The 27,363-nt window shown below is 40.9% G+C and overlaps 1 protein-coding gene across 7 annotated transcripts in view; it reads right to left on the bottom strand.

The window, feature by feature from the left end:
- The window catches only part of LOC130283237 (cytosolic carboxypeptidase 6-like), a 1,802,518-nt gene that overhangs the window by 820,737 nt on the left and 954,418 nt on the right, over nucleotides 1–27,363 (bottom strand). For all 7 annotated transcript variants that reach the window (XM_056532458.1, XM_056532459.1, XM_056532453.1 and 4 more), the window contains one exon: nucleotides 3,350–3,566. In XM_056532458.1, coding sequence (XP_056388433.1) covers nucleotides 3,350–3,566 — 217 coding nt within the window. The remainder of the gene's footprint in view (nucleotides 1–3,349; nucleotides 3,567–27,363) is intronic.

Raw genomic sequence — 27,363 nt, 5'->3', positions numbered from 1 at the left:
TAGTATTCTATTCAGAGAGTACAGTGTGCGCCAGGTTTATATTCAGAGAGCACAGTGTGTAGTAGTATAATATATTTTAAGGGTACAGTGTGGGATAGTATTCAGAGGATAAAGTGTGTGCCAGGTTTATATTTAGAGAGCACAGTGTGTGGCAGTATTATATTCAGAGGATACAGTGCCTGACAGCATTATATTAATTATCATTTTCATAGAGAGGATCAGACTCCGCTGACATAGTGAGGAGCCATCTGGGCATCAAGTTCTGCAAAGAGATGATTTAGCTGGACTCGGCGGGCTGTACCATCTGAATAAGATAAGGGAAGACTATAGAGAAGACGTCACCTGTAGTCACTGATATCATTGTGTATTCTCCTCACTATAGAGAAGATGTCACCTGTAGTCACTAATATCATTGTGTATTCTCCTCACTATAGAGAAGACGTCACCTGTTGACACTGATATCATTGTGTATTCTCCTCACTATAGAGAAGACGTCACCTGTTGTCACTGATATCATTGTGTATTCTCCTCACTATAGAGAAGATGTCACCTGTAATGACTGATATCATTGTGTATTCTCCTCACTATAGAGAAGACGTCACCTGTAGTCACTGATATCATTGTGTATTCTCCTCACTATAGAGAAGACGTCACCTGTAATCACTGATCTCACTTGTAGTTGATGATATCATTGTGTATTCTCCTCACTATAGAGAAGACGTCACCTGTAATCACTGATCTCACTGTGTATTCACCTCACTATAGAGAAGATGTCACTGATATCATTGTGTATTGTCCTCACTATAGAGAGGATGTCGCCTATAGTCACTGATATCATTGTGTATTCTCCTCACTATAGAGAAGATGTCACCTGTAGTCACTAATATCATTGTGTATTCTCCTCACTATAGAGAAGACGTCACCTGTTGACACTGATATCATTGTGTATTCTCCTCACTATAGAGAAGACGTCACCTGTTGTCACTGATATCATTGTGTATTCTCCTCACTATAGAGAAGATGTCACCTGTAATGACTGATATCATTGTGTATTCTCCTCACTATAGAGAAGACGTCACCTGTAGTCACTGATATCATTGTGTATTCTCCTCACTATAGAGAAGACGTCACCTGTAATCACTGATCTCACTTGTAGTTGATGATATCATTGTGTATTCTCCTCACTATAGAGAAGACGTCACCTGTAATCACTGATCTCACTGTGTATTCTCCTCACTATAGAGAAGATGTCACTGATATCATTGTGTATTGTCCTCACTATAGAGAGGATGTCGCCTATAGTCACTGATATCATGGTATATTCTCTTCACTATAGAGAAGACGTCACCTGTAGTCACTGATATCATTGTGTATTCTCCTCACTATAGAGAAGACGTCACCTGTAGTCACTGATATCATTGTGTATTCTCCTCACTATAGAGAAGACGTCACCTGTAGTCACTGATATCATTGTGTATTCTCCTCACTATAGAGAAGATGTCACCTGTAGTCACTGATATCATTGTGTATTCGCCTCACTATAGAGAAGATGTCACCTGTAGTCACTGATATCATTGTGTATTCTCCTCACTATAGAGAAGACGTCACCTGTAGTTACTGATATCGTGTATTCTCCTCACTATAGAGAAGATGTCACCTGTAATCACTGATATAATTGTGTATTCTCCTCACTATAGAGAAGACATCACCTGTAATCACTGATATCAGGGATGTCAGCACAGACCCTCAAAAAACCCTAGAGTAGGTGTGTGTATGTCTTACCTGCCAGATCAAGAAGTACGGAAGCAGCGTGCCAGCAGTGGTGACCATCAGCGAGTGGAGCACAGGACAGGACTCGGCACAAGCAGCAAGTATACCACACTGCTCAGTGTACAGGATTAAGGAGTCCTCCCTTTAACAGTAGTTCCTAATCTTGCAATTTGTTTGAAATTATGCCCCAAAAATTTTGAATCGTTTTTCTCATTTCTAATAATAATCTGATTCAAGATGAAAGGCGTGCGACTGCCACTAATAGTTGGAAGAAAGCAGATCTGTCATCAGACCATGCTGCCCTATGTAAAGGATACACAGCATGGGCGAAGGTCTGCTCTCCTATTATTAAAATGAAACAAAAATATATTGTGCCTTTGGCCAATCATTGGAAACATAGTCCATTGTCTTCATCAGGAGAGCACCCCCCCTGCCCATCAGTGCCTCACACTGGCTCTTTTAGTGGTTAGGGATGGCTGCTTTGTATCTATATATACAGCAGATAAAGGTATACACATAGAAGATAATGGTCTTTTGATGCAAAGTATTTAGGCTCATGAACACATTATAGTGTAGGATATTACTTTATTGTGTGTCAGCCACAGGGCCGGCTCTGCCTATAGGCAAAATAGGCAGCTGTCTAGAGCACCCTCTTAATGGGGGTGCCGCTCTGCCTGCCACAAGAAAGTTAGACATCCAGCATCTGAACCACTCACTCAACCAGCCTGATGTGTTTCACCCCAGTAGTAAGTAGATTACATGAGGAGCAGGTTTGTTACTGTGTGTCACCCCAGTAGTAAGCTAATTACATCAGGAGGAGGTTTGTTACAGTGTGTCACCCCAATAGTAAGGAGGTTTGCTATAGGGTGTCACCCCAGTAGTAAGGAGATTACATGGGAAGGAGGTTTGTTACAGTGTGTTTCCCCAGTAGTAAGGTGGGGCGTGTCAAAGGGGGGAGCCAATGGGTGGAATCAAGCGGCGGCAAAATTAGCTTTTGCCTAGGGTGGCAAAAATCCTTGCACCCGCCCTGGTCAGCTAGGTAAGCACATTCCATATGAGACTTTCTATAAACCCATTCACCACAATCTCGGCTTTCTGAGAGCTGAGCAGAAACAAACAGGCACAGCTCTCGGCTTCTGCCACTTCATTATCGTGATTGGTGAGGGTCTACCACTATGACATGTCAGGACTTTAGAAAAACTATAGGTACCTTTTTAACTTTGCATATCACAGACTAGAACTTCTGACACTAAACTCCCATATATAGTTTTTCTACCATAAGATTTTCTGAAGAGTTACTTCTCTTGACCTTACATGCTTAGCCTACACTTTTATTGTTGGCAGGGTCCCATTGTTGGTGGAGTCCCAATAGTCAGACCCCCAAAGTCAATGTGATATGAAAAAGATGGAAAATAGAAAAACAACTTGTAATCTTAGAAAGCTGAAGGCTACATTGGTAGTTTATTAGATGGTTCCTCTGATACACCGAACATCCTGTAGGATCTTTCTTTCACCTTGTTTGATAATATGGTACTCAGAAGACAGAAACCAGAATATAATGTTTGTTGCAGGTACTCACCACACTTAATCCCAGCAGCTCTCTGTGAACATAGTCCAAATTCAGTCTGTCAAGGTTTTCCAAGTAATGCTGCAGACGGGTGTATGTGTACGGGTAACAGTAAGCAAACTGGTAGACATCATCTTCTCGGTCGAAGCAAAAAGCAAAAGACATGACATAATTTTTGCGATGATCTGGGCACCGATAGTAGTAGACATTTTTGGAGGGCATTCTCTGCCTGCAAATAAATCAAACAATATGCCAAGGTAAATGGGCACTGTCAGAATCACAAACTTTTTATATTTTACTTTTTCATCTTGGCAAAACCTTCTCCTTTTTATAAAAATTATGGCTTATAAAAAAAAAAAAAAGGCCAGTAGGGATCCTCATACCATCCAGAACATACTCCTGCCCGGCTGCAGCATCATCTTTGTCCCAGCTGAAGCACAGGCTGGGGCAAAGTCCAGCAAATGAGGGTGGGATTAGCACTTCTCTGTGCTCACTCCTGTCCTGTCTATCAGACTCCTGTCTGAAAACAGAAAGAAGAGAGCAGCCTGCAGTTATTGGATGAAGAGACCCAGCACAGCACAGCAGACTCAGGAAGGAAGTGAATGAATGGTGAGTGAGGGCGGGCTCAGTGCTTGCCCCTGACTCGCCCCTTTCTGAGCAGTGGATGTCAGAATGAGTGAGCAGCAGAACAGATGGCTTTGTGAGCCAAATACAGGAGATATACACATTAAAAATACATCAAAATGTATCTGCATGACCTAGTGAGTAACATATATGAGCAATATTCTTTTCTCTGATATGACAGGTAGGCTCTTAATATGGTTTTACAGTCTGTAAGTGGAAATAAACAATGGAGGTCAACATTGCTGCCACAGTTTATGGAAAAAAGGCTTCCCTTGTTTATGGTTCAACACAGACTCTAAAAGCATTATTTTTTTCACTATTTCAAAGAGGTCATCATTGTAAGTTATTAACACTGGGTATAGTTTTCGAAGATACGTTCGATTGAATTCCGTTTTATTCGATGAAAAGTAGGCTTGTGTGAAGAAGCAGCGATGCACATGCAGAAGACATCTTGTCCATTACGTACTTCCCTAAAAGTATCTATTATCATTATTATACAAAAAATAAGATTGCAGCAGCACACATTGGTCAGAAAATTGAGGCTCTTAGCGCACTTTTTTGATCAAAAACGTGTCCCCCATCCACCACGGGGAGGTGGCCTCATTTCGGATGGGATCCTAACACACATTCTGAGCCTAACACTCAGATACCAACTCACCTCTGCTGGGCATATAGCCTCTGACTGGGTGACATGCTGGATCCATATACAATTTAAAACACCACCTGGGAGAAAGGGGGAGGGGTGCACAGCTAAAGAGGGTGCCATTCCCCCTGTGTAGTAAATACAAGCAATTCATTATTATTTATTTTTCTGGAGCACCCTTAGTTCCAGGGTGCTGTACATATCATTAGGGGTTAAAATATATATATCACAAATGCAAGTACAATGGACCTGAAACGATAAAATGACAGACTGATATAGAGGGAAAGATGGACGTGCCTTTGAGGGATACAATCTACAAGGGGAGGGGAGGGAAATAGTAAATCATAGACTGATTTAGAGGGATAGAGGGACCTGCACGTTAGGGCTTACAGTCCACAAGGAGAGGGGAGGGAAATACTAAATCATAGACTGATATAGGGGAGAGAAGGACCTGCCCATGAGGGGTACAATCTACAAGGGGAGGGGAGGCAAATACTAAATCATAGACTGATATACTGATATATATATAGAGAGAGGGACCTGCCCATGAGCGGCACAATCTACAAGGGGAAGCAAATACTAAATCATAGACTGATATAGGGGGAAGAGGGACCTGCCCATGAGGGGTACAATCTACAAGGGGAGGGGAGGCAAATACTAAATCATAGACTGATATACTGATATATATATATATATAGAGAGAGAGAGAGGGACCTGCCCATGAGGGGTACAATCTACAAGGGGAGGCAAATACTAAATCATAGACTGATATAGGGGGAAGAGGGACCTGCCCGTAGGGGATACAATCTACAAGGGGAGTGGAGGCAAATAGTAAATCATAGACTGATATAAAGGGGGAGAAGGACCTGCCCATGAGGGGTAAAATCTACAAGGGGAGGGGAGGCAAATATTAAATCATAGACTGATATATATATATATATATATATATATATATATAGAGAGAGAGGGGGGGGGGGATGGATACAATCTACAAGGGGATGTGGAGGCAAATAGTAAATCATAGACCATAGAGGAAAAGAGGGAGCTGCCCATGAGGGCTTACAATCTACATGGAGAAGGGAGGGAAACAGTAGGTGATGGAGACCTCTAGCCATCTATGATCATTCAGGGAAGCAGCCATTCATAGGTCAATATAGGAACAGCGGGATTATTATAGGTTGTAGGCAGTTCTGAAGGGGTGGGTTTTCAGGTAGCTTTTGAAGGTCATGATGGTAGGTGGGTCTAGGTAGTGAGTTCCAGTGTACATGGGAAGCATGGCAGAAGTCTTAGAGATGGTTGTGTGAGGTGCGGATGAGGGGAGAGCACAGGAGGATTGGAGAATATGTAAGGGGCAGTATCGGGAGACCAAGTCAGAGATGTATGGAGGAGACAGGATGTGCATTCTACATAGGTTTCTACATAAAGGGGAGCCCTGCCCGGATGAGAAATCACATGCAGACATGCCTTGTCATAAATAATTGAGATACTTGCACCCCATTCCAATGGCCATTATTGGGGCCGCATTTTAAATGCCCTTTGCTATGCTTCGCTCTTTCACATCACTCACTAGTCTTAACATAGCATGTTGGTTTCACCTGCTTTATTCCTATTAATAGGAACTGTGCATTTCGACACAAATGTCATTTTCCTATACAGGCCATTCACGTTTTCACTTTTAATACATTTCCATAGATGTAAAATGTCATCAACTTAATGAGCAACTTATAACAAGGTCATGAATTGTGGATGCATTTACAGCAACCGGGTGGAAGCGTCGGCGTTTTACAAGGCTTATTCCCGTAAGCTTAGTGTAAAATGCACAGACCTGCTGAATAAAGGAGATTTTTTTTTATAGATTTTTTTATGTGTTTAAATAACCAGGATTGCTCTCCTCTGAGTCAGCAGATCGTGCGGTTCTCAGTGCTGAGATGCGGGTTGTAACCCGGCCGCGTTAGGAATGTAAATATTGGTTTAGAAAATTGGCACTGAAAGCTTTAATTCTGCCCGACACCTTCCATTAATCTGCCCGTGTAATGCCGAGCTTCTATACACAGTTATTATTGTAAGAGGAACAAGGACTGAGCCAAACAAAAGAGACAACGCACCAAGGACATTTCTGTTCTCATCTGCTTGGTAACCAGTTCGGCCTTTACGAGTTTGGAATTCAAGGTGCCGTAATTCAATACTTTTGTAAAATAAAGGATTTAAATCAGCATAAAACACTGGTTAATATAAATTCATAAATACCACTTAAAAAACAGGCTTTTTTTTTAAATATTAAACAGCAAATTATGCATATTTTAGGATAGTGTTTTCCAACCAGGCTGCCTCCAGCTGTTTCAAAACTACAACTTCCCTCATGCCTGGTTTGGGTATGCTGGGAGTTTTGCAACAGCTGGAGGCATGCTGGTTGGGAAACACTGTTCTAGGGGATTGTCCACGACTGTCACAGGTCTGCTGTCTCCAACCCGCGCCATTATCTGTTTTTGGAGAAGGATCAGAGAGAGGCATACATTTGACCCATAGGAAGGGGGTGGGGTCCTTCGATGACTTACAATTCTCTAATGGTTATGAAGAAGTCTGGAAAAACTGTGTAAAACTGACTATTTTGGACGATTGTACTAGTTGATACTAGAGATGAGCAAGTTCACTTTGGGTGAATTGCCTACTGGGATGCTCAGTATTAAGAAGCAGGGACTTTTGCCTTTGCCAGAATTCCCTTGTACTTTCTATTATATGTCTGCATCTTTGGTAAACATATTACTGACCTGAGTTACATTTTAAAGGGGTACTCCGCTGCTCAGTGATTGGAACAAACTGTTCCGAATGCTGGAGCCGGCACCGGGAGCTCGTGACGTCATAGCCCTGCCCCCTCATGATGTCGGGCCCGCCCCCTCAATGCAAGTCTTTGGGAGGGGGCGTGATGCTGTCACGCCCCCTCCCATAGACTTGCATCGAGGGGCGGGGCTAAGACGTCACAAGCTGCCAGCTCCAGTGTTCGGAACAGTTTGCTTCAAACGCTGAGCAGCGGAGTACCCCTTCAAGTAGGTACCTAAATGTGTCATGTGACAGTTTTCTTCTTTTAGGAAGTGAGCTAATTTTCACAGTTCTTCCAAGAAGTAATATTTAACAAAAAACAGAACTCCAAGGTGTGGACGGGATACAAAGGCGCTCGACAGCCAGGTAGTAAGACCAAAATTTAACGCGTTTTACAGGCCTTATGAAGCAGCTGTGCTGTGAAACGCGTTGCATTATGGGTGATTAAACGTTTGGTCTTACTACCTGGCTGTCGAATGCCTTTGTATCCCATCCACACCTTGGAGTTCTGTTTTTTGTTATATTTGTACCTGACGAGACGTGGAGTGGCTGCTGACATCTCATCTTTATTATTCTACGCCTAAAGAAAACACAAAAAGACCCACCCTTATCCCATTATTCTTATTTTTGCCGAAACTACAGTATCTAAATCTTGAAGCAAGGGGAACTGAATCAGACGTTTTAGTATTTCAGTAGCTTCGTGCCCTTGGTCTTCCATTTTGTATTACATTTTATATTTTACAGAATTTACTCTTCTGATGTTGGGCAGTGGGAAAATTCTATCGTATTTCAGCCATTCCAAAACCTTTATCTACAATTTACTTTACCTTTCAGTGCAGAAGTTAAACATCTGCTTTATTACCCATCATGTCACCAGCTCTATCCCTGCCTCTGGCTAAAATGTGCAAGTCTAGTTCCCAGGCCATCTGGCTTAAATATTTGTCTGTGGTACGTGTGACTCTGAGGCATTTTCTGCTCCTGAATGTCTTAACAACTCTCTTCTATACCGCACTGAAAAGAAAATCTTATTTATAAGGAGAAAACTGTGGACAGTTTTTGTAGCAGTCTGAAGAGAAAAGACGATGATCACTTATCTCGTAGCTTATGGGACCCAATGAGAAATCTCTAACAGCCCCCCACCTGCCATGGGCCATTTGTAACACTGGTGTCCTTTTATTTGATAAACCATCTGGGCCTCCTCTTGGATCATGACTTGGGTGCGACTGCTACTTCTCCAACTCGTATAGTCAGAAATACATTAAAGTGTCTTATTTCAAAAAATTTGGATATTTCACAAAAAACTGTCAAAAGTTCCTATTGGTTGGGTTGTTAGTGCAAAGACACCCACCAACCAGAAGATCAGGGGACGCAGGACAGAGTACACTCTGAGCCGAGGAGTGACGTGTGCTACCACATGCTTTTCCCCACACATTCTCCTGATCAGTGGGGTCTCAGCATTGGACCCTGACTGATTACAACTTTTGACATCTCATAAGGTTTTTGAAATGACAGGGACAATTTTAGGATGACCTAATAAGACCTGAGGAAAACTAAATGCCTATATGGCATATATATATATATATATATATATATATATATATATATATATATATAAAGGCACCATATATGCAGGATGGACATAAGGAGGACCAAGTGGAGATGTAATGGTTACACCCTGTAGGCTGAGTAGTGTATATAAATTGAAGGGGGGGGGGGGGGGGGGACGGACAATGACTCGACATATGCCATCCTTGCAATTAACTGAAACAAACTTTATTTCAATAAAGGCATTTTACGCTTAATGGTTGCATACAGGTGTACAGTTCTTGGTGATTATTAGAGATGAGCAAAGTTACAGTAATTCCATTCGACCTCGCGGCTCGGCGTTTGCTGAGAGTCTCCTAGGACATTATCCACCTTTTCCAGCCCTCCGGAGCACCTGAAAGCTGAACTAATTTTTGCAGTCAGCAAACACCGAGCCACGAGGTTCGTGACGAATCGAATTACTGTAACTTCACTCATCTCTAGTGGTTATCCCCAGAGGCACTTTAGGATGAAATTTACGTCAACATCTACACGAGTGGCCTAACCAGAAGATAGGCTACCAATTTAAAAGTCCTAAAGAACTCCATTTCATAATAGGCTTCAGGTTCTAACTCTATATACAACTTTAGTGCAAATAACTAGACAAATAGGATGATACCTATGTTTTACCTTCTTAGGAACATTCTTCATTTCTGTACAAAGTTTTCTTGGATGATTTAAAATCTGGGTAGTGTATTAAATGTGTGGTTGTGTAGGGCTAGTATTAGTAGTAGTAGAACAGAATGGAACAAGGAGGATGGACAAGGTAGAAGATGTGCGGTTGCGTAGGTAGGGCAAGTAGTACCAGAATAGTAGTAGTAGTAGTACATTAAAGTGTATGATGGACAAGGCAGGAGATATGTTGAATTTATTGTTGAACCTATTATGTAGACGTTGCAAAACTTTAATATTTTCCTCCAAGTCCTGATGGCCTGCAGTTGTCACTAGTACATTTGTAATAACTCATATGTCACAGGTTGGAGACAACTTCTCTAGTAGTTACAGGTCAGAGACATCCACTGATCCTCACTGATTTTAAGGAGACGGCAGTAAAGAAAAAATTTTGGCTCTAGAGTATTGATCCTCAGACCAATACTCTAGAGCCAAAATTTTTTCTTTACTGCCGTCTCCTTAAAATAACACAATAAGTCTCTTTAGCCAAGTCCTGGTATTTGCTACTGAAGAATGCACTACAAAATAATAGTGGGTAAGTACGGAGTTAATAGCAGGGTCTCCTGAGTTCCTATTCAGACCACAACTTCTAAAAATAATGATATTAGGATTTTTTTCCTTGCTAATCTATTCTTATCTCTCCCAGCACTTTGTAACCACTAATCTATTTAAGTGAGTCATGGGGAGACAGTGAGTTTAGTGTTCTGATACAGGCAGCAATAGTGAAAGCTAATAAGATTTTGATCTTATCCTGGAATTAAGGAGGGGGTTGTTGCATCTCTATTCTAGATCTCCCTTTCAGCATTCGGCTAAGCCAAAGACATTGCTTGGTTCTTGTATTAACCTTTATTGTCCTACACATTGTACTATTTACTTTTTTTCCCTCTTTATTTGTATATTTTTTGCACTCTGCCTTCTGGAAAAGGACACCCACACACTGTGACAGCAGCTGCTCCTATTAATTTAAAGCCATTACAAAAATTAAAATTAAAACCAATTACGTTGGCTGGTTTATAGCCGGAAAACCGCTTCAGTGTGATTGTTCCCTCTGGTTATGGACACAAAAATAAATAAATAAATAAAATCCCCAACCTAGAGCTGGCTGCCAGCAGAATACTAATACACTCGAAGCTGGCAGGACACAGTCACATTCCGAGTGGAAGAAAATCATCAAGTGTCAATGAGCTGCAACAATTGTAGAGTTTTACATTAGGCCATGTTTATGAGCGGAAAAATGTCACGACATTAAGGACAAGTAGAGACCCTGGGCTGACAATCAAGATGGTGCCTTAGGTACCGACCAAGAAGAAATAGAACACAACTCTAGTTCTAGGGTTTGCACATTGTAGCCATTTGGGGGTTTCGGAATGCACCCGCTAACATAGTAGTTCCTGAAGACAGTTGCTTAAATGGGCACTGTCACCAACTTAATTTTTTTATATGTTGTAGTACTTATGTACTACAACATATCTCTAATATACTTTTATTTTTATTTTTTTATTAAAATTGTTTAATTTACATTTGAAAACCGTCCAGTAGGGGTCTCCCTCCTAGTGGCCTGCTGCAGCCTGGCGTGACATCACGCCTGAAAAAGGACTGATGCGGCCGGGCATCGGTCCTTTTTCATTCAGCCTGCGCTCGCTCCCTGCCTGTCAATGAGACAGGCAGGGAGTGAGCGCATTGGCTCCCCGACCACTCCTCCCGCACATCGCCGCTGCCTCCGCCTCGTCGCCGCCGCTGTCCCTGCACGCCCGCTGCCGGACTCTGCAGTAAGTGTAATGGGGGGGGGGGTTGTGATGGAGGGAACAGGGTATGGCGAGGGGGAGGGAGACGGAGGGGACGGGCTAGCGCCGCATGTAACTAACTAATAGTTTATCTACACAGGGTGCCTCCAGCTGTTTCAATACTACAACTCCCAGCATGCCCTGACAGCCAATAGATGTCAGGGCAAGCTGGGAGTTGTAGTGATGAAACAGCTGGAGGCACCCTGTGTAGATGAACTAAGGGCAGAAGTCCCCCCCAGCAGGCATCAGTGACATGGTGCCTGCTGGGGAAGTCTGCCTGGTAGTGAGCACACTGCCAGGCAGACAAAAGGCATTTTTAATATAGTAAAAATTAAAATTAAAAGCAGGGAGGGGGTTAGGGATAGATTGGCAATAGGCAGGGACAGAAAAAAAAATAGGATGGTGGGAGCTACCCTTTAATGGACAACATTCACTTGTCCCCATTTGGACCTGTCCCCACCAGTCCCATGTGATCACATTAGAGAAGCAAGCTGATGTTTTTTTGAAAATTTAATAAAAATCCTTTAACTGAACCCACTTTAATAGCGCTATTGTCCCTGAATGTAACTGATAGTAAACAATGGGAGATTGTCCCATGAGATTTTCTAAGCTAAATGCAAAAGCTCAATATCCATGTCTAAGTTAATCTAATGCCACATCATGCTCCATTTCTGCCATCCCCTCAAAAACCTGCTCAAGTCTATTTTGAGATGGATGAGCTCAATGATAGATCAGATTACAGCTGCCTATAGAAGTCTAAGGGTGAAGGAGGAGGGGTGGAAGGGTGAGTGGCTAAAGGGAAACAGAGGACAACAGAAACACAGAGAGACTGCAGAGCTTAAATTGAGCGTACAGGTGGCCATACACTTTCGATAACTGAACTGGCCAAAACGACCTCTCTCCCAATACACATGAATGTTCAGTACAGCAGAACGTTCATGTTTCCTATATTGAGGTGTCAGGGGTAAGCAAGCATGGTGCAAGGATTTTTGCCACCCTAGGCGAAAGCTAATTTTGCCGCCCCTTGACCCCACCCATTGGCTCCTCCCAATGCGCAATGTGAGGATATTAGATGGCCCTGACCTTACTTATCGCCCCTATCTGCCTTGGAGGTGGCGCTGTGCTCCTCTGGCAGGCTGAAAAATGCTGATTGTTCAAGTATGGGCAGAGTTGGGGTAGCTTGGCAGGGTTTTGGTTGATGGGTAGGGGCTTCAGATGGGCGGGTGCTTCGGATGCTGGCTAACTTTATTGCAGTGGGCAGAGTGGCGCCACATCAAGTGGGCTGTGACGTATGGGTAGGGAAGGAGTGCACACTATTCTCGCCCACTCCCCTATCCCTGCCTACCCTACCACAGTGACAGTCCCTTCCTAGACAAGTGAGGGGCGTAACTGTCAAAACAATAAAATACAATAATACGGACACAGGTCAAGGTATTGTAGGGAGCAGACAGACTAACAGAAGCAAAACTAATACACTCACACAATAAGTCAATGTCCACTATCCCAGTCAAAACCAGGAGTTGTCAAAGTTCAAAATCGATAATACCAGAGAGAAATCGAGAAGATAAGCCAAAAGTCACAGATGCTGGGTAAATAAGAATAAACAGAGTAAATCGCTAGCTACTGGAGTTGGACCCTTTCACAGGCATTGAATGAGAGCAAACTGCCAGGTTAAATAGGCAACCCCACAGGTGCTCTCATAAAAAGGTCAGCTGACCAGCCAGACAGCTAAGCGGAACCTGCAAATAAAAACAAACTAAGAACCACTATAGGTGGCTGCCTATTTTGCCTATAGGCAGAGCCTACCCTGGGGGTAAGCGGTAGCTAGACAGCTCTTGCGGTGGCTTGTTACTCAAAGAACAGTAAGGTCAGGTGGTAAATATCCAACACGCTTGACCCTTCTCTCCTCCAACATCATCTTTTGGTGTAGAGTCAGGAGACCACCATACACTTTACAACCCAGACTTTGTCAGACTTTGTGTAGATTTAGTCCCAGGGCTGGCTTTAGAGCTTACACACCCCAGTACTGTTCTATTATATCCTCCATGTTGCTGCCCCTAAAGGTGTACTAGAGAGATATAGGATAGCAGGATCACTCCTTTACTGTGCACAGCATATACTAGACATCATAGAAGCGGGTGTATACCCAGCAGCTCAGGATCTACTTAAAATTATATAATGGCCAGAAATGTGCTACACCTTTTAATCTTACCTCTGAACAATTCAACTGAAAAGAATGACAACGGTTTGAGATTCAGAAGATTTAGAATTTTGGGGAAGAGTCTAAAAGATTTTTATTTCTTCTGAATCAATTCGCTCATTTCTATTAGGAGCCCATTTAGGCTGGGTTCACGCTACAATTTGAACATACGGTCACCCGATCCGGCTGGAGGGAATGAAAACCGTGCGCTCCCGTATCTTAGCCTGACCCGTCCTGTATCTCATTCATTTATATGAGCCTACCGGAGTCAGATAGTGACTCCGGTTGACTCATATTTGTCCCGTATCCAGTTTTGTGACTGGACCTAAAACCGTGGTATGCCAAATGAATGAGATATGGACTGGGTCCGGCTGGGATACGGGAGCTCCGGTTTTCACTCCCACCAGCCAGATCCGGTGATTGTATCGTCAAATCATAGTTTGAACCCAGTCTTACTCTGGATCAGTGTGGGCCTCCACTGTTCAGACTATTATGGCATAACTATTTATATACCATAAATGTCTATGATGTTTAACATTTTTATAGCTGTCATAGCAGTTTTGAATATCCTGTATAACTCAAACATTCATGAAATAAACAAAAAACACCATAAACACGTCTATAGGTCCTACTGAGATAATAAGATAGCACAATTCATAGACTTTCTTTTTGTTTGTGTCCTTATAATCAGTAAGCAATGCTGTATTTACCAAGGAATAGCTATTTCCTAGAATGGCTCTTTAAGAATTGTCTGAAATTCTACATTTGTTCCTGCAAATGACTCTTTTCTAAGAGCCAAGCCGTATCTCAAGTTTAGTGGTCCTTTAAGTAAAAATTGAAAATTCAATTATTGCTCTATCTCTAATGTATGTCATTTCGCGAAAGCTTGACTTTGGGCATGTACTGAAGATGTCCAGAATCGAAGAAAATTGTAAACCGGTTTGACCAAAAATCTCTTATCTGCTTTTGAGCGTTATATTAAAATACAGCAATTTCCTCCTGCTAATATTGGGCTTGCTTGCTAAAGAGCCTCTGTCTTTAATGGTCCTGTCTGGCTTCTAATGGTTATATAATCAAAACCGTTCAAATCGTTTCCCAACATCATCTTCTTTCTGCCTGTATGGCTCTTGTCAAAGTCAACAGAATTCAAAGTAATATGACGGTCTGGTGATAAAACAAATAAAACTGCAGCAACTTTAGAAGATCGATGGGAAAGAAAATTAGCAATGATGTGATCTGAACCGCGACAGTGACAGCGAGAGTGATTGCAATCCACGGCGCCAGTCATGGCATAAAGTGTGGTGATAACTTTCAAGCGCTATTGCTTTTCAATGATACAATGGTTAAGTGATTTTATATGTTCTCCATAGCCAGGAACAAAGTTTTCGAAAGAAGAGATGAAAATAAGGCAATAAATACAGTAATAGTGTGTGTATAGTGGTTATAAGGCATTGTGGCTAATTATAGAAGCTTGGCCATGGATACTTAGGTACATGATAATTTCTTAAAGGTAATGTGTGCTCAGAAAGTGGCCTATTGGTTAATGGGTACCTCCTACCTGATCCTCATATCCAAAATAGAGAGAAACATTCCACCCTAGGTGGTACTATTGCAGAGGCAACCATAGAACAACCAGCGAGTTCCGTGCATGAGCCCTATTCTGACTCATAGGACCTATGCATGAAACTCGCTGGGCATCAGTTGCCTCAGTAATCTGACAGCCCAGCGTGGACTATGTCTCTCTATGCCCAACGTAAAGATCAGTAAGGAGCAGAACTTTAGAGGTATGCTTTAAAGGTTTTATCCAAAGATTAAAAATGATGTCCCATAAACACACTATTCATGGGACCGTGGGTAACCAGCGGAGTGGGGGTCCCACTGCTTGCACCTTCCCCCCCAATCGCGAGAATGGAGGTTAGTTATCCCCCCAAAGCACATGCCCGAACCACCGCTTCCTTTATTCTCTTTGGACTTCTTGAACTTGGCAATGCTTGGAAGTCCTATAGACAGAGAATGGAGCAGTGGACAAGCATGCTTTAATCTTTTAGGGGAGAAATAACCTGCATTCTCATGATTCGTGGTGGTCCCAGTGATCAGGCACCCAAAAATCAGATATTTACACCTTTCCTGGGGATAGAAGTTAGAACGCCCCGTTCTGGCTCTCAGAGATAGCGTCTGCTGCAAATGGTATGCCCTCCATTCATTTCTATGGGAGCGCAGGAGATGCCCGAGTGCTGTATTCAGGTATCTTCGATGATATCATAGAAGTGAATGGTGCTTGTGCTGGCCCCATTGTGAAGATTGTGGGCAATCCAATTGGTTGGATACTTATCCCCAGTGGATCGAGGATAAGTTACTTTTTACTGTACAACCCCTTTAATTCATCTCCTCCCCACACAATGACCTCTGCACAGGTCACAAGGCATGTCCACAAAACTCTACCGTAGAAGTCAATTAGTCATCTCTATGGTCATGTCACTGATCTGTGCACTAATGCTAGAAGAGCAGGGCTATCAAATAAAATAAAAAAAGAGAGAAGCAAAAAAGTTTCCAAGAATAAACCTTCACTTTTATTCACTTAACATAGGTTTCCATCAAGCAGTAGCTGATATACAGCGGTACTTTATAGTTTGTCAACTTTTCGAAATTTTCTATGTTTCTGCATGAGTAGGGCTTAAAGGGGTACTCCGGTGGAAAACTTTTTTTTTTTAATTAACTGGTGCCAGAAAGTTAAACAGATTTGTAAATTACTTCTATTAAAAAATATTTACCCTTCCAGTACTTGTTAGTAGCTGTATGCTACAGAGGAAATTCTTTTTTAATTTCTTTTTTGTCTGTCCACAATGCTCTCTGCTGACACCTCTGTCTGTGTCAGGAACTGTCCAGAGCAGCATAGGTTTTCTATGGGGACTTTCTCCTGCTCTGGACAGTTCCTAATACGGGCATCAGGTGTCAGCAGAGAGCACTGTGGACTAGACAAAAAAAAAAATTCAAAAAGAAAATTATTTTCCTCTGTAGAAAAAAAAAATTCTCCTTTTTTCCAGCTGCTAATAAGTACTGGATGGGTAAAGGTTTTTTAATAGAAGTAATTTACAAATCTGTTTAAAGGAGTAGTCCAGTGGTGATTCAGTGGTGAGCAACTTATCCCCTATCCTAAGGATAGGGGATAAGTTGCAGATCGCGGGGGGGTCCGACCGCTGGGGCCCCCTGCGATCTCCTGTACGGCGCCCCGACAGCCCGCGGGAAGGGGGCGTGTCGACCTCTGCACGAGGCGGAGGCAATCTCCGGCTCTGCCATAGAGATGTATTGAGGGGGCGTGTCGGCCGCCGCCTCGTGCGGGGGTCGACACCCGCTATTTCGGCGGAGAGCCGGGGCCCCGTACAGAGAGATCGCAGGGTGCCCCAGCGGTCGGACCCCCTGCGATCTCAAACTTATCCCCTATCCTTAGGATAGGGGATACGTTTTTCACCACTGGACTACCCCTTTAACTTTCTGGCACCAGTTGATTTAAAAAAAAATGTTTTCCACCAGAGTACCCCTTTAATTCTAGTTAATGTACTCCCTCCTTCTCCCTTAGAGTGCATTCACACTACGGAATCTCCCTTCGCTGAATTCCGCGAGTAGGGTTTCCGCCTGGCGGCCGCCGCCGCAGATGCTTCGGAGCAGTGCAGTGCTCGCGGAATCCGTGCAAAGAATAAACTTGTTCTTTCTTTACGCGGAACAATTTCAGCGGTGGAATTGTCTGCCGCGGAAATTCTGCAGTGTGAACGGGTCTCGCGGAGTCCCATTCACACTAATGTTAAGTTCACACCGCGGAATTCCGCGAGAATTCTGTTGTGTGAACATGGCCTGTTAAAGGGGTACTCCTGAAGAAAAAAAAATGCAATAGGTTAGGGATCTGTGATGATTATAAAAGAAAAGATAGTGTGAATGTAGCTTCTGTCTGTGTGTGCATCGAAAAAAATATATATTAAAAGGTTACTCTGGAGGACAAAACAAAAAAAATTCAAAATCAACTGGCTCCAGAAAGTTAGGGTGCGTTCACACTGAGTAATTCAAGAGGAATTTACTCGAGTAATCCCTCTTGAATTCTCCGCTCCAAATTAATGCACATCCCCTCTGCCCATTGACTTTAATGTTTTTTCCTGTTCACACTGCGGAAATTCTGCTAGCAGAATTCCGACGCTGAATTCCTTTCCACTTGAAGAAAAAACATGTTCATACTTCAAGCGGAATCCGCGAGCAGAATCCAATAGAAGTCAATGGTAAAAAAAAATTCTGCCCGACATCGTTTTCGAGCGGAATTCAAGCGGAATTAATGGATTAAGGCTAGGTTCAGACTACGGAATTTCTGACAGAAATTCAGTCGTAAAATTTCCGTCAGAAATTCCACTTGCTAAAATGTCTAGTGTAGTGAATGGGTTTCCGTTCACAAATTCACACTTCGGAATTTGTGAAGCGGAAAATCCACTTTGAAAATCCGCTTAGAAATTTCCGCCTGAAGAAAGGTGGTGCTCTTTCTTTAGGCGGAAATCCGCATGGAACACATTGCAGTCTATTGGAGACTGCAGTGTCCGCGCGGTCCTAGCGCCGACTGATTGAGCCGGCCCTGGCCGCACTCGTAATCTCCGGGCGGAGATTTTCTGCCTGAAAATTCCGTAGTCTGAACCTAGCCTAATTAGCAACCTCCTTCATTCCTCTTCATTTCCGCTTGATGAAAAAGGCAACAATTTCCTGACCGAAATTATTCCTCGTGAATTCCTCTTGAATTCCTCAGTGTGAACGCACCCGTATACAGATTTGTAAATTACTTCTCTTTAAACATCTTAATCCTTCCAGTACTTATCAGCTGCTGTATACTCCAGAGGAATTTGTGAAGTTCTTTCCAGTCTGACCACAGTGCTCTCTGCTGACACCTCTGTTAGTGTCAGGAACTGTCCAGAGTAGGTGCAAATCACCACAGCAAACTTCTCCTAATCAGGACAGTTTCTGATATGGAGGTGTCAGCAGGGAGCACAGTGGTCAGACTGGAAAGAACTACACAACTTCCTGTGGAGCATACAGCAGCTGATAAGTACTGGAAGGATTAAGACTTTTAAATAGAAGTAATTTACAAATCTGTATCTTTTTCTGGCACCCTTTGATTTGAAAACATTTTTTTTTAGATTTTCTTTCAATGTACATACAGACGGAAGCTACATTCACAATATCTTTTCTTCTGTAAACCCGCACAGATCCTTAAAGGGGTACTCCGGTGAAAACCTTTTTTCTTTTAAATCAACTGGTGGCAGAAAGTTAAACATATTTGTAAATTACTTCTATTAAAAAATCTTTATCCTTCCTGTACTTATTAGCTGCTGAATACTACAGAGGAAATTCTTTTCTTTTTGGAATGCTCTTTGATGACTTCACAAGCACAGTTCTCTCTGCTGACGTTATTATAATAATAATAACACTTTATTTCTTGTTGTCCTAAGGGGGATTTGAACCCAAGTCCCCAGTACTGCAAGGCAGCAGTGCTAACCACTGAGCCACCATGCTTCCCTTAGCATACATCTGCTATGCATGGTTGCTAAAATGGACAGAGATGTCAGCAGAGAGCTCTGTGTTCCAAAAAGAAAGGAATTTCCTCTGTAGCATTCAGCAGCTAATAAGTACTGGAAGGATTAAGATTTTTTAATAGAAGTAATTTACAAATATGTTTAACTTTCTGCCACCAGTTGATTGAAAAGAAAAAAGGTTTTCACCGGAGTACCCCTTTAACATATTGCATCGGATCCTATTTACTTGAAATTGTGTATCAGGCAAAGTGTTGTAATGTTGATCTGGATTTAACAACGCTGTGTAGGAAACACGGATTTAGGTCGAATGATAAACGTAACCGGAGATTCTATGGATAAGTATCCCAAAATACCGGAAATAAACCGCGCAGACATTTCCGAATACACGGCTCTACGGCCAAGAATATTTCTCTTTCGGCATTGAGTGCTCTATGCAGAAAGTAAAAATCTTTTTGGCACAGTTCACCGAAGTCAATGCAGCCGCGGAGGATTAATAGTATTGCTTTTGTTATTGCCAACATTAATTAGAGGAGTCTCGCTGAATATCCCTCATCTTTTATAGTTATGTCGCGCGGCACAAAGTCTTCTCTACCTCTACGAGGATCCAGTTTATTCCTTCAAGGCAGAAGGAGGAAAAAAATACTGCTGTGTTTCCTAACCAGGATTCCTCCAGCTGTTGCAAAACTACAACTCCCAGCATGCCCGGACAGCCGTTGGCTGTCCGAGCATGCTGGGAGTTGTAGTTTTGAGACACCTTGGAACACGCTGGTTGAGAAACAGTGGTCTGACCTATAAAAGAGCCTTAAAACATGACTGGGGATTCAGAGGCAAACCAGAATCTCCTCCAAAAAGAACAAGAGCTGTCCGGGCATGCTGGGAGTTGTAGTTTTGAGACACCTTTGAACACGCTGGTTGGCAAACAGTGGTCTGACCTATAAAAGAGCCTTAAAACATGACTGGGGATTCAGAGCCAAACCAGAATCTCCCCCAAAAAGAACAAGAGCTGTCCGCACATGCTGGGAGTTGTAGTTTTGGAGCACCCTGGTTGGGAAACACTGGTCTGAACTATAAAAGAGCCTTAAAACATGACTTGGGATTCAGAGGCAAACCAGAATCTCCTCCAAAAAGAACAAGAGCTGTCCGCACATGCTGGGAGTTGTAGTTTTGGAGCACCCTGGTTGGGAAACACTGGTCTGAACTATAAAAGAGCCTTAAAACGTGACCGGGGATTCAGAGGCAAACCAGTATCTCCCCCAAAAGAACAAGAGCTGTCCGGGCATGCTGGGGGTTGAAGTTTTGCAACACTTTGAGCACCCTGGTTAAGAAACACTGGTCTGAACTATAAAAAAAAAAAGTCTTAAAATATGACTGGGGATCCAGAGCCAAACCAGAATCTCCTCCAAAAAGGACAAGAGCGGTCAGCACATGCTTGGAGTTGTCGTTTTGCAAAACCTTGGAGGACCCTGGTTGGGAAACACTGGTCTGAACTATAAAAGAGCCTTAAAACATGACCGGGGATTCAGAGCCAAATCAGAATCCCCCCAAAAAAGAACAAGAGCTGTCTAGACATGCTGGGAGTCCTAGCATGCTGGGAGTTGTAGTTTTGCAACAACTGGAGGAACCCTGGTAGAAAATTTAATAAATTCCAACAAATTTTAGAAAATCAGAAACATTGTTCTGTTAATGAAAAAGTTTGAAATTATCCCACCGGGGAGATTCATCAAGACCTGTGCAGAGGAAAAGTTGACCAGTTGCCCATAACAGACTGCTTTTCTTATTTTTCAGAGGCCTTTTCAAAAATGTAAGTGGCAATCTGATTGGCTGCTATGGGTAACTGGTCAACTTTTCCTCTGTACAGGTTTTGATGAATCTCCCCCACTTTTTTTTTGAAGAAACTCAGGCAGTTTTTTCATCATAACATATATAACGGTATATAAGATAACTACACTGTCCAGAGCAGGAGCAAATCCCCATAGCAACCCTCTCCTGCTCTGGACAGTTCCTGACATGGACAAAGGTGGCAGCAGAGAGCACTGTGGTTATACTGAAAAAAAAACTACACAACTTCCTCTGGAGCATTCCCACAGCTGATAAGTACTGGAAGGATTAATTTACAATAATTTACAAATCTGTATAATTTTTTGGCACCAGTTGATCTGAAAATGTTCTTTTTCCTCCAGAGTACCCCTTGAAATTGACTCCAACATGGAACAATCACATGGTTTCACTTACACCAAATACAGTTACATAGCGGGAGATTTATCAATACCTGTCCAGAGGAAAAATTGCTGAGTTTCCCATAGCAACCAATCAGATCGCTTCTTTCATTTTTGAGAAGGCCTATGAAAAGCCATCTGATTGGTTGCTATGGGCAACTCAGCAACTTTTCCTCTGCGCAAAAATTTTTTTTTTATATATCAACTGGCTCCGGAAAGTTAAACAGATTTGTAAATTACTTCTGTTAAAAAATCTTAATCCTTCCAATAGTTATTAGCTTCTGAAGTTTACTGTCTAACTGCTCAATGATGACGTCACGTCCCGGAGGTGTGCATGATGGGAGAATATCCCCATAGGAGCTCGACAGCTCCCGGGACGTGAATCATCAGAAAGCAGTTTGACAGAAAATAGCAACTCAACTTCAGAAGCTAATAACTATTGGAAGGATTAAGATTTTTTAATAGAAGTAATTTACAAATCTGAAACAAAAAGGGTTGTGCAGCTCACAATTAACTAGTCGAGGTAAGGAGGTTGTGCACCTACACCAGGTGCTGGAAATTTAAAACAATATTTTCAAACAGTAACCAACCCCTCAAGACTAGTACCAGTTGCCTGATACATGGATGAATGATAATATAAATAAATAGCTGGATCGTGCTTCAAATACAGGATACAATTTTATTAAAAATATATATAAAATGTCAATGACTTAGCCTCATTGCACAGGGCCCTTGTGCCGAGGAAAAGAAATAGATTTACTTAGACATATAATTGTAATATATAAACACCAATATTTTTACAAAATATAATAAAATATAAAAAAAAATATATATATATATATATATATATATATATATATATAAAATATAAAAAAATAATAAAATAAATCCCTATCGATAGTCCGGTACGAGGTAAATAGGGTATGACAGTTGTCATCTCCCAAGATGGTTGATGAATGTGCCCAACATGTGCAATACAGACGCTTGAAACGTAATTGTACGTCGCATACTGATTTCCTAGAGGAGGCAGAATCACTTACCACTCTATTTAAAGAAAAAAATTATCCTAACCATATACTGTCTAATTCATTAGAACAGGTCCAAAAACTTGACAGATCCTCTTTCTTTGCACCTAAAATGACAATCACTGACTCTACAGAACACAATCTGAAATTAATTTTGCCATATAATTCAGATCATAAAAAGATAGAGAATATTATATCCAAACATTGGAGTAAAGTCAAAGCAGACAAAGATGTGGGCTGTCTTATACCTCATCATCCTGCAATAGTTTACACCAAAGCCCCAAACCTAGGACTGGCTGTGGCACCCTCCGTCAAACCCCCAACAAATAAAACTCAAAAATCATCTGAAACTTGGCTTAGTACGAAAGGATTCTTCCGATGTGGTTTATGCCCCAACTGTTTAAAAGTTAAGGGCCCTAAAAAAAACTATAGAAGCAATATCTTGCAGCAATAGTTTCAAATGGTCCATAGAAGATCATATTTCATATAATACTACAGGTGTTATATACATAATAGAATGTAGTTGTAAGAAACAATATATAGGAAGAACCAAGAGAACTTTAAAGACACGTATTGGGGAGCATATTATGAATATTAAAAGTGGCAATCAGAAACATCCCCTGTCAGCACACTTTGCAAATGTGCATAATAGAGATTTAAAAATGTTTTCCTTCATCGGGATACAGAAAATAAAAAAAGATTGGAGAGGGGGAAGTCTAATTATAAGGATGTCTAGAGCAGAGAGCAAAAAAATTTACGAGTTTGATACCAAATGGGCTGAATTCTACTTTTGAATTATTTGGTTTCATGTAGGGGACGTGCAGGTCCCCAGACTCCACCCTCTTTTTTATATCCAGGGTGGACTCGGGGGGCTTCCTTGTCCCCTACATATTCTTCACAGCAAGATTTTCATTCATAGGTATATGTACAATATAGTCCTGGTTGTGTAAATTTCCATCTTCCTTTTCATAGTATGAAGTTAGGTTCGGTAGTTATACTTATCAATTCACATGATTGTGGTCCTCATATAAACCTTAATCTTTCTATTAATTCTATTTCTTCTTCCTTTTTATAATTATCTTTTGCAACAACTTTTTTTTTTTTTACTTTTATTTTATTTCTAATATTATTTTTATTTTTATTATTTTTATAATTTTTATAATTTTCCTGTTGCCCCCTTTTTTTCTTTTCATATACTTTATCCACCTATTCGTATTTATTATTTATTATTTTTTATTTTATTCTATCTTCACTTCAATTTACCTTTTATGATTATTATTCCTTAGTTCATTACTTTATTTATTTGCATTTGTATAAGATCTATCCTGTAACTACATTGATTTAATACACTGTGTATTTAATTTTGTCTATTTTATGATGTTCTTATGATTGGTGTCTATATGCTTTTACACATGATGCGGTAGTTCAAAACCGCAGACATTTATCCATCTATTCACTGATAGTGATGCCATTACGGATTTTACAAATGATGTAATCCACATGGAAATCCGTCTCAAGTTTTTCATTCACCCTAAGCATCACCCATGTGCATTTGATTTGATTACAACCAGAGCAATACTTAAATGGATAGGTTTCTTCATATCCAGCATACATACCTACTGAGGAAAGGGCCATGTTCTGCTTGTAAGAGCCCTGAAACGCGTCTAGGTGTATGATTTTAGCACCGATATCTCACTCACTTCTGAAGGATCGATTGTGGGTTAAACCAGCAATACCATCCAAGTCTACACATCCAGGCGGCGTTGCCAAGCGCCTGAGACGTCACACGCCATCAGGACACCACGAGGTCTGCACCGCTAAGATCCAACTGCAGCGAAAGATCCCGGGAGCGGCTATTATTCACACTAGTCTGTGGCAGGCAGACCGCCGCGGTGACGCATGCCAGCGTCTTTTCACCACCCGAGATTTGCGGACCTCACCAGTTGTCCTCAGGTGACGCTACAGTGGGACTTTATTCAAGCTGGTAAATATTAACCCACCCATTCCTTTCAGTATATCAGGATTCTATATCAGTTACGGGACTTTTATACATCTCTGGATTTTCAGTTACTGGACTATCGATAGTGATTTATTTTATTATTTTTTATATATATTAATTTTTTTTTTCTATTGACTTGAATTCGGCAGGTGTCCAGTATGTTAGAGGAGATGGGTGGAGAGAAAAGATTGGACACGCAGTATATTTTTTCTCCGCTCAACTCCGGTCCTTCCAGATGGACTGACCGATGGCGCTCCCTTTACCTGAGCACAACAGCAGTGTAAGCAAGGCCTTACAGATAGCAGGCCATCAGTTCTTATGACCACTTCAGTAGGCCGGCCCAGACACCGGTAATACACCCCAATCCTTCAATGTCTGCTTTCCTGATTCCAGTGCAACATGGATTTTTTTGTTTTGAAAAGCCTAATGCATTGTTTGACAGCGCAAGTATCATTTCGGGTTTTCTCTGGAAATGATACATAAAAGGCAAATGCATCTATTGTTTCCTAAGCTGCCTTTGTGTCTCTGACACAGGCGTTCAACGTCTCCATTAAAATCAATAAGATCCCTTGGTAAATAACTACATTCAGGTGTTATGGAAAATAGAAATTCATATAGCTATATGAAAAGGAGGAATCGATAGCTCCCCTTAAATGAGATACCTCAGGGGTTAAGTGCATACTTTGTTACATGTGCATCAATACATCTCACTCATTACGTAAGATGACAGACGCGGCATTGATCGATAAGACGATCACAGGCGTATTGCATGCATGCTACAATCCGGCCAGTCCAATTATAGCTAAACACAAACAAAATGGCTCGGAGAGATCGATCTGGAGAGACGGTACAAATAAAGGCTTTACTGTATATATGTAAGATATATATATATATATATATATATATATATTTTATTATTTATCATTTTATAAAATATATTAATTTTTATTATTATTTATATATATATATATGTGTGTATATATATATATATATATATGTGTGTATATATATCTATACATATGCACAACAATGGATTACTGCTCACCACATCCGCGGCTGCTCCTTAGCTCGTGCTGCGGACACGCCGGTAACGCCTCCGGCTCTCACAACGTACAGCAAAAAGAAAGTCCGGCACAGAGCTGTGGTTTGCAGTTAAAAACTTTGATTTTCTTTATTTCAGTATAACGCAATACACAGGATAATCTGAGAGATTATCCTGTGTATTGCGTTATACTGAAATAAAGAAAATCAAAGTTTTTAACTGCAAACCACAGCTCTGTGCCGGACTTTCTTTTTGCTATATATATCTATACATATTATATATATATATATATATATATATATATATATATATATATATATAATAAAAAAAATATATTTTATATAATATGTAATAAAAAAAGGTATCATTATATAAAATATATTTATTTTTTATTATTTTTATAAATAAATAAATAAATATATATATATATGTATATTTATATGTGTATATATATATCTATATATATATATATATATATATATAAATAATAAAAATATATATTTTATATAATATGTAATAAAATATATATATATATATATATATATTTATATATATATATTTATTATAAATATATATTTTATAAATATATAATCAAAGTTATTCCACTTTTTTTCACTATTTAGAGTGCTGCATTGGACTTTTTGCTTGTTATATAGATAGGTGTATAAATATATATATATATATATATATATATATATATATATATATACACCTATGTGTATATATATATATATATATATATACATACCGTATATACAGTGTATATATATATATATATATATATATATATATATTTACCAATCTATATAACAAACAAAAAGTCAAATGCAGCACTCCAAATAGTGAAAAAAAGTGGAATAACTTTAATCCATCCAAAATGTGTACAGCAGCAACATTTCGAATCACTCCTGAGTCTTTGGAAAAGACTCAGGAGTGAGTCGAAACGTTGCTGCTGTACACATTTTTTGATGTATTGAAGTTTTTCCTCTTTTTTTTTTTTTTTTACTATTTGGAGTGCTGCATTGGACTTTTTGTTTGTTGTATCCATGAGGGACCGTAGGGGACCTGGTCCTTGAACTTTGCTTGCACCCGCACTTTACAAGCTGAAATTGGGAGACATTCCACTCCACAAGTGTGCTGCTGATTTTTGTTTTGATGGGAATTTTTGATCACTTTTTATACATTTTTTAGGGTATACAAAGTGACCTAAAATATGCAATTTTGGACTTTGGTATTTTTTATAATGTAAACGTCATTGACCGTGCGGTTTAATTAACATTGTATTTATATAGTTCGGACATACCACATATGTTTATTTTTATTATGTTTACATATTTTTATATTGAATTTGGGAAAAGGGGGGTGATTCAAACTTTGAATCTGGAAAGGGTTAATGGGTGTTTTTTAAACTTTTATTAAACTCTTTTTTTTTTAGGGGACTTTTAGGGGAATCATTAGATTACTCATACAGATCAATGTAGTTCCATAAAATTACATTGATCTGTGTGCTCTGCGCTCAATTGATAAAGCCTGGTTCAGCCAAACTCTATCAATCTCAGAGCCACAGACAGCACGGAAGCAGAGATTAGCCCTCCGGCTATCTCCACAATGGATCGCCCCCCTGTGATCGCGCTGAGGGGGGGGGGAAATCCACCCCGCTGGACCACCAGGGACTGGTTAAAGCTCCCTTTACATGCTGCTATCAGTTTTGACAGCGGCGATCCAAAGGGTTAATAGCTGGCCACAGCGATCGCCGCATGTCAGCTATTAACGGCGGCCCCCAGCTACAGGGTACAGCTTGGGACCATTTGGTATGGCGCGGGCTCGAGTCAGTAGCCCACGCCATACACTGGTTGCCG

Source organism: Hyla sarda, chromosome 7 (genome assembly GCF_029499605.1).
Source record: "Hyla sarda isolate aHylSar1 chromosome 7, aHylSar1.hap1, whole genome shotgun sequence".
Taxonomy (NCBI): domain Eukaryota; kingdom Metazoa; phylum Chordata; class Amphibia; order Anura; family Hylidae; genus Hyla; species Hyla sarda.
Note: the sequence above shows the minus strand (reverse complement) of the source record. Positions and strands in the feature narration are given on the sequence as shown.